The 14,417-nt window shown below is 38.6% G+C and overlaps 1 protein-coding gene across 4 annotated transcripts in view; it reads left to right on the forward strand.

The window, feature by feature from the left end:
* SPPL2B (signal peptide peptidase like 2B) overlaps positions 1-3,822 on the forward strand; it is a 30,025-nt gene extending 26,203 nt beyond the window's left edge. For 2 of the 4 annotated variants that reach the window (XM_049807108.1, XM_049807109.1), the window contains one exon: positions 352-3,822. In XM_049807108.1, the coding sequence (XP_049663065.1) occupies positions 352-639 (288 nt within the window). In that variant the 3' untranslated portion in view covers positions 640-3,822. The remainder of the gene's footprint in view (positions 1-351) is intronic. The other 2 variants (XR_007506862.1, XM_049807110.1) reach the window with 2 other exon arrangements.
* The last annotated feature ends 10,595 nt before the right edge of the window (positions 3,823-14,417 follow it).

Below are 14,417 nucleotides of genomic sequence, written 5' to 3' on the forward strand. Positions count from 1 at the left end.
ATCTGAAATGTGACGGAAATGTTGCCAATTGTTGTACACTGATAGTAAAGGTGGGCAAAACCGGAGAATGATGAAGTGCCAAAGTGTTGTTTGCCTGTTGCTGCGTAATCAGCAGAGCACATCTAAAATCGACAAGGAACAATCAGGCAGAAAGCAATTAAACACTTTTCTGAAAGAAAAATCCCCTTGTGTACTATAAAACACAAAGACAGGATGTATGCATGTGTCCCGTACTGGAGAAGAATAGAGATGGTGGACCTTTAATCTTCATCTTGCATGACCATCACTCCTCATAACTGGACATGGTAGTTCTTGCTTTCCATCATTCTGACTGTGATTTTCTATTTACAGAAAGACCTACCTCAGCCTCCCTTGGTGATAGCTCCTGTCAACTGCCCTGAGCTTCCCAAAGATAGCAATGTACCAGCCTTTCAACAAGACACAGAGCAAATGACCAATCCTACCCTCCATGTGAAGGAGCTGCAGAGCCCCACCTCAGCTGCAGAGGAGCTGGCTGATACTGACACAAAGATGGACCAGTCAGAGATTTCGGTCACGCAGAGTGAGGAACCAGCTGCTCAGAATAAGGATGACCTTGAAAGCAAATGCCTAAATGGAGAGCAAAAACAGCTGGAATAAATGACATAAGAACTCCTTATTTTCCCTCACAAACATATCCATATAAAACCAGTATGTATTTAGGACTGGTTTAGTAGTGTTTGCATTCACTGAGGAACCTCACTGGGAGTCTGATCATCAAATCCAACAATGAATGTTCTGCCTCCAGCTTTGGTACAGCTATACACTTCAAACATCTTTCTGAAATATGGTGCTCTACAAGGGTTCTGATGTATGGATTTCAATGATCATTTTAATAGTGAATGCCTTTGACCATTCCATTTTCATTTTACCGGGGTAGTATTAAGAGTGGTTTTTTACACTGTACTCTGTGCTTGTGTGGCTATTTTGCTGCTTTAGCATAGTGTAGGTTAATGCGGAGGAAAAGCATTGAACAAGTCTGCTACAATGCTTAGTTGAGAGAAACATCATAGGTTTTTTTAGCACTTTCCCTATTGTCACCTTTTACTTTACTTTTCCCTACTTGTCAAAGCCATTGATACAAGGGAATGCTTTAGTATAAACTGACATTCAGGAAATGCAGAGAATGGTTAAATTACCAGCCTCTGAAAGGATTTATACTACCATGGTGCATTAAATGCATCTCTTAACTTTTTTGTCTTTGTTTTTACTTCCAGGTACCTGGGTTGTCTGCTAGTCTAGTTTAAAAGGCAGGATGAACGGAGCTACAGGAAGCTTTCTAAGCACTCATATGAACTCTAGGGGCTGTCTTTGAAGATAAACAGTGTTTGTCACAGAACAGTGTCTGGAAGCAAAAGCATATTAAGAATGTTTAATGTTTTAGAAATAAAATACAAGCCAAATAAGTAAGAAAATAGGTAGTAGCACTATGCTAAGCTTAATAGGCAGTATTTTCATTGGGAAAATGTTAAAGTAAAGCAGTAAAAGTTCATATGTTTTGTGGGTTTGAGCTTCTACTTGTTATTCTTTTAAGGAATATAATTGTGATTTCTAATTCTGAAGAAAGTAATCTGCTGTTTTCATTCCCAAGGGAGCACATATGGTGCTATAGTCAGTTGTGGTTTAAAGCTACTTGCTGCTCAGTAACTAATCAACTGCCTCAGTCATGTTTTGTCTTTGTCACAAGAGGAGCCAAAGCATGGCCTGTCAGGCTCTGGAATGAGGCTGTGATCTAGTCTATTATTTTGCACCTCTTGCTACATGACATTGTGAAGGACTAAATGTATGAATTTAGAACTCTTTGGGGTGCAGCTGGTCTTACTTGGTATTCCTGAAATTGTGTGTTTTCCTGTATAACACTATTGAGTCTTTTATGCATCAACTTTAGTACACATAGAGGGATGATGTGATTTGCATATTATTTATTCCATCTAAGAACATTTGGTTTTATCAAAGTTGTCTGTTTTATGCTTAAATGACAATCCCGGAAAGCCTCAAACACTTCCCATTAAAACTGAAATAGAAAATGGAAGTATTCTAGGATGCTAGAATATGGTTCCAAATTGCATGGAAGAAATACTCTTAAGAGTATTTGAGAGCCTGAAATGTCATTTACAAAAGTATCATCACAGTGACGTGATCAGAGTCAATGCTTTTAAATTAAGAGTCTCCAGTTGGCATGTTGAGTTGAATTCTGAAGCTCTCTTTTTTAATGTCTGTCTGTTTCTTAAATTTCAGCCATTGTCTTTTTGGCTAGGTCTTCCAAAAGTTTGCCCTGTGCTTTTTGGATGATAACTTCTGTTTTAATCTGTTTCACATTGGGTGGATAGTATTCTTTCTCTAGAATGTGAAAGGCTTTCTGTAAAACCATGCTATGGCTTCAGAGTTTTACCAGCTTCTGCTTAAAGCCTCAAGCACTGTCTGGTAAGTTGATTTAATGGTGAGTTTCTTGAAAGGCTTCCTGAGTCGAAAGGCCTGCCCTACCTTTAATTTACAAATCACCCTAATGGAAGATAGTACTAAGAGAACTGTTTTTCAACCTCCTCTTTAATGGACTATGTTACTTTTGCCAGCAGTAATCGGAACCAATTATTACTAATAAAAAGCAACAGAGACATTTTATTGAAAACTTCAGCCAGCTGGATTATGCCTTAATTTAAGCCATTGTATAAGTACGTATATTAAATTAAGAAAACAATCTTGTGTTTAAATAATGAACTTGACAAATAGCAAGAAAACAAGTTTGGAGACGGACTCAAAGTTCTATGGTTTTTTGCCTGATTGTCTTTCAGTCATAATGTTATTTAGAATAGCTTTGTATATACTTAAAAGCCAGTAGCTTTCTGATGATGAAGCATTAAGTTTTATCATCTACTTGAAAGTGTATTTTAACATTTATTCTCATGTTGTGGGTTAGGAAACAGTTTATTTCTCAAATTGTTTATAACTCAATTAAAATGGAAGAATTCGTAACACTTAACTTGTAGGCATTTAACAGTTGCTTTGCTCATATTGTATTCTAGATAGGTCTGCTCTGAGCATGTGCTTCACCTTATGTTTCTGGAGGCTGTCCATCTATTTTTAAGTATGGTGTGGTTTGGTTTTGTGTGGGTTTTTTCTCCAAACTACAAAGATCAATGCAGGAAAAAAACCCCAATAGCTACTCAATGCAATATCTTTGGTTAAAGTATGTAAACTGGCAATGAGTTACATACTTTGACTATTCCAGTACTGTACAAATCGGATGACCCTGGTGCACCAGTTTGGCTGTGACTGTTTGGACCCTGATCTTGGGCAGTTCAATCACTTCCATCAAAAACCAAGGCTCTGGCTTTTTGTCTTTCAAAAACCTCCCTGACCAGCTTAATGTAAAACTTAATCTTGTTTAGGAAAATGTGAAGATATGTTCAGTGTTGCTGACTCTGATTTTATTTGATGATTGCATTTATACATCCCACACCAAACTTGAGTTAAAACGCTCAAAGTAATGAAAGTAATGTTAAAAGTAATGTTGATGTGCTTCTTGTTTACATGTTTCACATACTAAGCCATTAGCTGACTATCTAAAAAAACAATAATAAGGATTCTATTTCTGAAAAATTGTATTTGTTCAGGGGAAGCAGTTGTTTTAGTTAAAAAACAAACAAACAAAAAACACCACCAAACAAAACCAAAAATCAAAACAACAACAACCAACCCCACTTAAAAATTAAAAAAAAAACAAAACAAAACAAAAAAAAAAAAAAAAAAAAAAAAAAAAAAAAAAAACAAAACCCAAACAAACCCACAACCCAAAAACCTGTTTGGATCACAGTAGTGAGGATCAGATTCTTTTCGGGGTCTGAAATTACTAAATATCAGTGTGTTGGACCACGTGTTTGGTTTTGAGTGTGTCCTCCTGAGGGGCCACACAAATGCAGCTGAAGGTAGAATGCAACCTGAAAGACTTTAAGTGTGATGAGTAAGGGAGAAGTATCCCAAACCCTATTTTAATTTTGGGGATGGTTTTTTTTCTTGTCACAAATGAGAGCATTTTAAATGAAATATATAAAAAAGAAACAAGAAAAAAATTCAAAAATCTATTCTGTTTTTACCAGTGGCAGTAATAAAGAGCACATCCACATATGTAAGAATTATACTTGTGAAAATATTTAATGTTTTCTCTAAGCTTGGACAAATGCCAGAAGACAGAAAATCTGCAGCACAGCATATTTTCCAATAAGTTTATTAACATGTCTAATAGAAAGCTTCATGTAGAAAACTGTTGATTTATCTTTTTTTTCCTCTTTCTTTTATATAGACCACACCAAATTTCTTGAACTCTTTATGGGATGTCTTGATCTCAGATAATCAGTCAAGCTTTTCTTTCAGAAGCTGTTCTTTTCTTACAGTAGCCCTCAGTATGCCTTTTGTTAAGAATGCCTTGTGAGTCTTGATATTCTCCTATAGATTCTTGCTTTGAAAGCTCTTTCAAAACACAATACTTTGGTCCATATATATGCTCAGTATCTCCAGGATATCTCATCCTACAGTTTGTAAAACTTTTCCTGGCTAGGCAATTTAAAAAACAAACAAACAAAGTGTTCAGTAACAGTGTTGCCTTGAAGTAAATTCTTACATGTTGCTATTGTTGTGCAAGATCCTGCAGTTTTGTTCTTGTCTTCTCTTTAGCCCCATGGTTGGGTAGTGCATATATTTCTGGTCTCTTGCACTACGCTGGCTGTTCAGGATGTAAAGCCCTGTAATATTTCTTTTTATTGGCAACTTTGTGGAGTATCAGTTAACAAAACAGTATTTTGTATATGCTTTCATCATTTGACGTGTTATTTGTAGTACATTCAAAGAGTAAAAAAGCTGGCTAAGCAGTAATGTGCAACTAGTGCATATTGACACTTGACACGCATCACATTGACACAAGTAAGTGCTTGAAATATAGACATACCAGCAGATCCAAATATTTGTCCAAAGCCTGCAGAGTTGGTGCCTGTTTCCATGATAAATATAATCTCTGACGTTTTAAAATAAAACCTGTAAGGGCTGCATCTTCAGGAAAATGAGGACATTATTATTAGAGAGTCCAGAAGAGAACAGGAACTATGATCAGAGGTCCAGAAAACATCAGCAAGAAGGCGAGATTAATCTTCAGGTATTTTATCTAGAGTGTGGCTTCCCAGCTGGCTGGCAGGACATGAAGCACAGAGTTGCACTACCAAGCTCTTTGCCTTTTCGGTTTAGGCTCTATGCCAATGGTGCTAGGTAGGATGGAGAGGGAAAGTATAAAAAAAAGTGAAGGTGGCTCAGAAAGCACGAGGAGACACTGAAAAAGAATGCCAGTGGAAGAATTTACTCCAGAGACGTCCAAAACAACTACTACAAAGAAAAGACCTAAGGGCATATATGACAAATATCCAAAAATCTGAAATGCTACTGCAAAGTGGAAAAACAAACAATTTTTTTTTTTTTTCAAGTAGGGGTGGCATTAGAATTAATAGACTTAAATTATAGTAAGGGAATTTGGGGACTGGTGGTAGAAAAATCTCTAAGAATGGCTAACAATTTAAGTGGTTAGCCATGGGAAGCATATGTAAACCTCTATGGGGTAGGGCTATTTCCAATGCATACTATTGCTGAGCTCATCTTGTTCTCTTGTTCTGAGAGTAAAGAATTTCACCACATAGACAAGAGCCATGTCATTCCACTTGCGTTAGGGGCCACTGAACAAGCCCTGGCCCGCTTTGGTCCTCATGTAGTCTGAGGGTCAGGCTTTTTATAATTTAATGCCATCATAGCATGAACTTTTATCACGTAGCAGTCATTTTCTGAGTGCTGTAATGGAGTTTTGCAAGCATTGTGACTGACAATTCAGATCTTGTATTACAAAGGCTTTTGGTTTTGTTTTGCTAATTTAAAGATGATAAATCCTCTGGAAAGAAACAACATCAAAGCACACATTAAACAGATGCAGTGCTCTTTCTACTGCTCTTTCTATTTTTTTTAAATGTACGTTTAATTTGTTGAATTGCATTGAATGTTTCTGGCACCCCGGAACGTTTTTGGAACAGGACAGCCTTGTGTGCTACCAGAAGCTTCCTTTGGCACTGGCACAGGAGTATTGTCTCTTCACTGATCCTCTATATCTTCTGCATTTATCAATTACGTGCTCTTCTGTGAGTGTTTCACCTTTACCTTTTCCAGTTTTGCAGGTAAATATTCAAATTATGTGGAGTAAAGATGAGGTTTTGCCATTTGTAGGTTAGTGATAGATGATCAATAATGTGCTTAAATTGGATTTTCTTCAATTGGGAACTAGTATATTGTGCACAGTCATCTATAAATTCAGGAACTAGTAGAGGACTTGACTTTGTGTGATGCAGTGAGTCGGTTTCGGTTCTGTTTTCCCAGCAGCTGTTGGGAATATTGCAACTGTTGGTCCTGTTGTTGATCTGCTGGTAGCCAAGGGTTACAAGTGCACATGCTCCTGGCATAATTTGGAGCCACCTTCGTTTGCTGAAGGTGGCATTACAGTTTATTAAGTTTCTCACAATATTTTCCTGCGTGTTAGCATGCAAGTTTAGATCCAGATGGCAAATTTCATCCAGGTGTTTATCTCTGAGAAATCTGAGATGATCTGTAGGCTAGAAATTTTAGGTTGAGGACTGCTTACTGCTGATGCACATGCACTGTATGTTGGGAATTTTCTTTGGGTGTATAATGTAAATGTTGGTTAGCTGAAGATATGCAGAGACATGGTCTCAAAGTAAACAAGCTTATCCTAGCTCCTAAAAAAAATTAGTGACTTGAGCTGGTAGGGTGCCTTGCAGTAGCAGATAAACAACACCTGATAGTCATGAACTGCTGACAGATTTCCAGTACTGAGACTGTGATGCTCTTTGTGAACCGCAGTACCTTGTTCAGTCTGTGCAGTTAGTTCAGTGGTCCTTCCAGGGGACCAGCCCTTCAGTTTTGGATTGTACGCAAGAGTCCTAGCTGGTACTGTTTCCCATCCAGAAACTTTTTCCTGAAGCTGGAAGTTTGTTAAGGCTAGATATAGCTCTTTTCATCTTAAAGGTATAGCTGTAGTCAGGAAAATGCCATAAACCTGCCACTTCTCCATTGTGGATCCAAGCTTTAAATGGCTGGGATGGTAGGAAGCTGGTAGTGTTTTGGGAGGAGCACGATCCTTGGCATGCATTTTCCACAGCAATAAACCAGTACATTTCTTTTTTTTTTTTTTTATTATTCTGCTCTGACTGTCCTATTTCACATTGAACAAAAACTTCAGAACAGTGGTTCAGGTTTAGCTTGCCAAAAAAACCTGCAGTGATGCAGTTCAATATGGTTTGGGTCAGAATCTGGTTTTTTCATAGCTGGCAGTAGAGACTTAAAAAAAATTGAGTGTGTCACAGATGTTACCACAGACTCTAACATGGCAGCAAGCCTGTGTGAGGAAGGTAGCCTCATTTCTCTCTAATTGCCAGTTAATGGCAATGGTCTGCATGTGCTGGTGTGAACATGTATTGCCTGTTTGTCTTCAACTCGTGCTTTGTCACTTGTCCTCTCCGACAACCTTTTGATTCTCAAACTTTCATAGAGCCAGCACAGGCTGTGGGAGAGCAAAAAGAAATCTCTGTTTCATAGTGCACTCTAGCACTGTCTGAAAAGTGTGCAACTGGGAACTGGTCACCGCAGCCCAGGCTGATGCCTGGATTGCGTGTTGCATTCATCACAGGGTGGGTGTCGCTTTTTAACACTAAAAAGTAATCTTTTTGATCCTAGAAGTCACTGACAGTAAATATGAGCTCCAGTACTTTCAGTCTGGCAACATATGAAAGCAAAACCTAACTGTTTAAAGAAAAATAGGATTTACAGCCCTGATCATGGCTGGTCTGCCCATTATTTTTAACCATTTTCCTTCAGTTTCTCCATCCAGTGCTGGAGGAACTGGGGCTCTAATAACATCCTAGCAATGTGCAATTCCCATTTGAATGATGCTAATGTTGCTTTACTAAAACTGAATTAGTGGTGCTTTGGACACGGATCAGATATGAGGTTGGAGGCAAAAATTTAGAGCATTATGAAGAGCATTTATGAGATGAGAGTACGATACCCATTTGCTTAATGCTAGTTTCTTGGATGCTTGATAGTAGCCGCTTTTAGTGAGGAAGTTTATTCTTGGGAGGTAACATTATAAGTAGAACAGTTTTAAATATCTGATGTCTGTGGAAGGACTTTTTAGCGTTCAAATAATAGTATATAGGCTAGTGTTATGGAGAGCGCAAACTCTAAAGGTTGTTCATTTTAGCACTTGCAAATGCATACGTTTAACTCTGCATATGTGCAGGTGAGGAATAAAATTTAAGCTCATTTCATATGGTGCTGAAGGAAGGATTTTCTTGTGATCCAAAACCGATGATATATATTTGCTATTAAGATCTTCTATGCAGTTTGGCCCCTTAATTAAAAAAAAAAAAAAAAAAAAAAAAAAAAAAAAAAAAAAAAAAAACCAAAAAACCCAAACAAAAAAAAACCAAACAGAAAAACACAAAACCAACCCAAACATCAACACACAACCAAACCACCAAAAGACAGCAACTCAAAAAAAAATCCAAACAGTTAAAGTTGGCCTGTGTAGGAAGACTTGTGTGAAAACTCAATTCAAGTCTTTTTCCTGCACAGGGGCTACTATTGCCAAACTGAAGCTGTGGAAATGAAGTGCAGCTGGGATGTAAAGAATGAGGGATTTAGTTCTCTGTAAGGGCGTAGTTAGTCATCAACAGCTGTGTCAGGGATGCTGATAAAATGAATATCCTCTCCTGATTTTTATCTTGCATTTCATTTACCTTGTCATTTAGTCAGTTAATCACATACACTGTTAGTTTTCATAGTTCTAGTTCACTGGATTGCTGAATTGTAGAAACCCTTGTGTGAAGAGGGTAACTCTCCTTTCACACAGACTGTAGAAGGTGTAGTATTTGCTAGGTGATGACTTGCAAAATTGGCACATGGTATCTACAAGGATAGATAAATCGGTGATTTTGTGACTTTTATCTATGATATAAGTATCTTATATCTATGGTACAAGCAAGATTTTTTTTGTTGTTATTTTTTTCAAGTAAACGAAGAACTGAATATATCACCTTACTTGCATCTTCCTGTGCTCACAATAGGATAGAGCCATTGCGAAGACCAAGAGAAAAAGCAATGTCATTTCCAAGTAGCAAAAGACCTTTTTGGTAAACGTTTGTTTTTCCAAAACTGTAGGTCTTATTGTAATACGTGCATCAGATTTTCAATTCAGTCTGGGTGGGTTCTTTCCACCCTATGTCTATATAGCTCTTCATGGTTTTGATATCAGCCCTCCCCCGACTGAATTACAGTCTTGTATCCAATTGCACAGCATATCATTATATATATATATATATATTTTTATATTTGTAAATACATTGTAATACATAGCATTTCCAGTGACCAAATGTAGATTTGCTTCTTCCTTCTGCGATGTAATATGGGAAAAATCCTACTTCAAAATTAACTGTGGGGGGAACAGAATCTTAGGACAAGAGATGAGAAATACCCAAGGGTTTCTGCAGAGTGAATTTTCCATGGAGTAATTAAGCCTGTTTAAAGCATACATAGATACGTTGAAACAAAACAAAATTGAAAATGACCGGTCAACTGAAATTGCAGTGGGTTTTTTTTCTTCTGTTTTCCTTTCAAAAAACACTGGAATTTACTTTCTTTTAACCTGTTTTAGTTCAAAGCTGTAAAAGTTTTCTAAAACTGTAAAATAAAGATAGTTAATTTTTGAACAGAATTCTGCTCTTTTGTATCACCTTTACATTTGAAATCCAGTTGTTTACTTTTTTATTGTTTCCACCAGGATGCGATAAAATATCTTTTGTGATTTAAAAGATCACTGTGCACAGCTTCCATCTTGGGCTGGATTCCACGCAAAATTCTTAAAACTTGCCCATGGCTTTTCAAGTTTTCGGTTAATGCACAAGACTTGATACAAGAAACAGTGTTTCACATCACCAAGCAGTCCATGCAAGTCATCTCTTTTCCCTGCTTTTATAACCCTGATGTGATGGTTGTACTGATACAATCAGTTTTGACAGATCTGTTGCGTGCTGTAGTGCTATTGCTTGGGAAGGAAGGTGGTTACTAACAGTCCCTCTTTTTAAAAAATAGTAAATTTCTATTGAATTACAGGGGAAGTTATGGATGTATCCGAGAATGGTACAAACTGAAAACAGGTATGTTTCCACTCTGTGGTTTTGTGCCCATGGTTTTCAGTATGCCCTGCATATCACGTTTAGATATGTAAATACAGCCAGGAAGACAAAAATTGAGAAATTTCTTGTGTTGCCTGGCTTTAAAAAAAAAAAAAAAAAAAAAAAAAAAAAGTTGCAGCAGTGAGACAGCCTTTCTGTTGCTGGGGAATCAAGAGACAGCTACTTCCATTCAAACAAAGAGGGTTCAAAACCAGAAAGACTGGTTTTGTGTTAAATAAAGGGTAGTAAATAGTAAAATACAGTCTGGCCACAAAGCTCATCCTAAGGTCTTCTAAACCTCATCCTATACTAGTTGAAACAGTAACTAGTATTCTAGACTTAAACATACACCTGTGTAGTAGAACAAAATTAGCACAATGAACAAGTTGTGTGACTTCTATATTACTATATCCATTGCATAGACATGGACACAGCATTTGTTTTAAAACAAAACAAAAAACCCAACCCAAACCTAAATTACTGGTCTTGGCACAGACTAATGCTCTAATGGGGGGGAGGGGGGATGTGTTAAATCAGGTGAGACCCTAAAGCGCTGTTCTGCTGAATTCTTACAGTAGAGCTGGCCCATCGTTCTACTGCTAGTACCACACCTGCGTGATCTATCACTATTGATTATCTTAATTACATTCAAAGCATCTCCCAGCTATCTCAGGTATTTACTAAAGATCTGTCCTAAGTGACCATTTCTGCATCTACAGGAACAACTATTTACAAGCATCTTACCTGCGCACAACTTGCTCAGTTCTGCAGCAAGAAGCCCCTGGCAGAGTCTCTGGAAGGGAAGGCTGGATTCTCCACCCAGGACGATGGCTCATTAAGCACAGGAATTGGTCTAGGCACAGGTACTGCCTGAAGGTTGTCTTCAGGGCACACCAAAATTCCCACCCGGAGACCTCCTGCACCAATTGCTCAAATACTTTCTTGTGAAGATTTTCAGTCAATTGCCTAGTTTCAGGTCAGTTCCTTGTCTCAAATTAGTTCATTATCTCACCTGTGCAGATGATGAAGTGGGGACTGGCTGTGCACACAGGGACAACCTTGATCCCCAGCTATACCACAACTGAAAGACACACTTGAGTTGTATACTCACAGCTCACGTGTAGCAAGTTCCATAGCTCTTGCCACGTATCCCAAGTTACTTTAATTATTTTTTTCTGTTTTAGAAGGGAATGAAGATTGCATATCGTACATATCAGATAAGAGAGAGCTTTTCACTCACCATAATGAACTGCAGCAGCCCAGATTTCCAGCATTCACAGGCCCAGTGCTGTTGTGTAGTAGGAGGTAGAAGAAAGTTACTGGAACAGAAAAATAGCAATGATGAGTGAAAATACAAAGCTCTGACCTTCTTTAGCCTTTAAGCATGACATTAGGTATGAATCTGTGGTATTTTTCCTTTTGTGGGAACTGTATTCAGGCAAATACAGTATTTTGAATTTTGATCTCAGGTTTTTCTGTTTAAATACAATTCTCATATTCATGGGTTGTCAGTCTCCACATTCCTTCTCTTCACTATCACCTCCAAGACAGACTTGACTCTCTACATCACCTTTTCATACTGCTTCCTCGGAGAGAGCTGCAGCTTGGGGACGAGGTGTGCTATAGGTCTCCAGTAGCTCCTAGGAATCATCCTGTTTCCAGCAGGTGCTCCTGAGCAAGTCCAAAAAAAACCCTGGCTCTAGCCCAGGGGAACCTTGCAATCTTCTCAGATATTTTTAAAGGACTGCTTTTTTCACTTTCACCTCGCTGGTTAACTGCAGTGGAGCAGAAGCAGTAATCTACTGTTATATCTTATTTTTGGGTTGATGCATCAGATCAGGACAGCTGTCACTAGTTCTTGCATAAAAGGTTTCCACAAAAAATCTAGATGCTTTAGGGGGAAAAAAGGTTGGGAGGGCAAATGGCCTCCCAGGTATCCATCAAAAGGTTCTTATGGTCTTTAGCCTCATGATGGTCAAGTATGTATGCGTCCTCCGCTAGTGCATAGCCATGTAGTCCAGCTGTTCAAATGTTCCACGTTTTCCTCTGTGTGGGGCAGGGGAAATCCTCTTTTCCCTGCAGGATACAAGGAAATGCCACCTGAGCAGCAAGCCTTGGCCTCGTGCCTCTTCCTAGATCTGTTTGCCTCCCAACATGGGGATGGACCAGTAAGGCAGAGAGCAACAAGGAGCTGCACGGACCGTCTGGCATGGGGTTAGTCCATCCCAGGGGCAGAATTTTTGTCTTGTTGAACTTCAGGAGGTTTCTTTTGTCCTGCCTGCTGCACTCTATTTCCTTATTACTGTCATGTTAGCCGTAGGCAGTAGCTCTTTAAAGCTGGCAAAAAGATCCACAGGATCTACTACAGTGACTAGGGTGATAGTCCTATTCCAAGTGGGAAGTTGGTTTAGAGACCTCCAGAAGTCCATATCAAGAGTATATTTATTTTGTACCCTACCTAGGATGGAGGTTAGCAAAGGGACACAAAGCTGTGGCCATTACGGAGTTGTTCAGTAGCTGCCATATGCTAAAAACAATTCTATAAAAGTTCAAATAACTTTCATTAATAAGAAGTAAACAAGTCAATCAGTATTTCTATAATATTTCTGTGGGAAAAAAAAAAAGAGGGGGAACTTCTAGCAGGAAAAAGCTGTATAATCATCAGGTTTTTGTATTTATAAAAAACACTACTGCAGAATTGGATTTTATGGGGAAAAAAAGTTTTTCTTCTCAAATTTCCTCATAAAGTTATATATGAGTATTTCTTCCTTTCCTATACTCTTTTCTATTTGGATTGGTTTATTGCTCTGAAATCAAGATTTAAAATGAAATTAAATCAGCAGATACTTTTGTTGTTCCCTTCAGGTCTAAGAAATGTCTCTTCCCAGTGCAGAAAAAGAACATGAAAAAAGGAAATCTGCACTGAAAATGTGACTTGGGGCTGGTGCTGCAGAGTGTGTGATGCCCATCCTTGATGTATCAGAATGGGGTTCTGATGATAAAATAACTCTTAATTTCTGATAAGTTGCCATAAGCTGTTATTTTCTGTCCCTGTTCCATTTCCTAGCTGTTGTATCACAGGAAGAGAACCAGGAGATACAACCATTAAATCTCACCTTCATTTTTCCCATGCCCCCAGTAAAAAGCCTTTCCCAGGAAGCAGAATGAAACAAATTATCTTTGAAATCCTTTCATGTAAAGCCCTCCTTGCTGTGTACTTTGCACCCAGAAATTTTTAGCCATTGAAATAATTATGTATCCTGTGCAAAGCATTTCTCAGCACTCCAACGTGTAACGTGGCAAACCAGCTAAATACTGTTAAGGGTGTTTAAATCCTCCCGGTGCACCATGATGTTTTCCCAATTGTTGGGTTGAATTTTGAGTATTATGTTGCTTTAGTGCAGTGTTTATTTTATCTGTACACTGTAATAGGGTGTGCAGCAAGCCTGCAATGAGCAGAGTGGACCCAACTGCCCCCGTTGAGTTTGGTGAGTTTGGTGGCCAGTGACCGCGTTCACAGTGATTGCCTTCTCGTTTAATGTTTGTGTGTTTGCTCCTAGCCCCTTCGGCGGGACTGCAGAGGCTGCTACTGCTACTCCTCGTTTTTAACCTATTCTACCACTAATGCACCTACTAGATTTTGCTGGTTTCTTCTCTTATTGCAGCCATATCTCCCCTCCTCCCCTTACTGCTTTTGGGGTTTGGTCAAGCAGTTTTGTCTCCCCCAGACCCACAAAGATATGTGCAGGTTGTTCTTTATCTGCTGAACTTTTAGGAGCGTATCAGTCTTCTGCTCAGCTCTTTCACGGGGATGTACGTACGGTACATGCAGTCTGTCAGTAAGGACAGGAGCTATTTGTGGCATTCACTGGCTCACTTACAGCCAAATGTGTTTATATTCAGAGACTGCTGCATTTTCCTGGTTCTTTCAACCTGCAGGAGGAATTTTAACCAGCCAAGTCTTCATTACTGGTGCTCAGGAGGAAACCTGAAACAGTTTTCAGTGGTTGCTGCACAGTCTGGAGAGATCTGTGGGATAGCAGATGTTAGGAATGAAAGAATAAGCTCTTATCAAAACCAACTTCAGAGAAGTCTCTAAGATCA

The sequence above is a fragment of the Accipiter gentilis genome, chromosome 8 (genome assembly GCF_929443795.1).
Source record: "Accipiter gentilis chromosome 8, bAccGen1.1, whole genome shotgun sequence".
Taxonomy (NCBI): Eukaryota; Metazoa; Chordata; class Aves; order Accipitriformes; family Accipitridae; genus Astur; species Astur gentilis.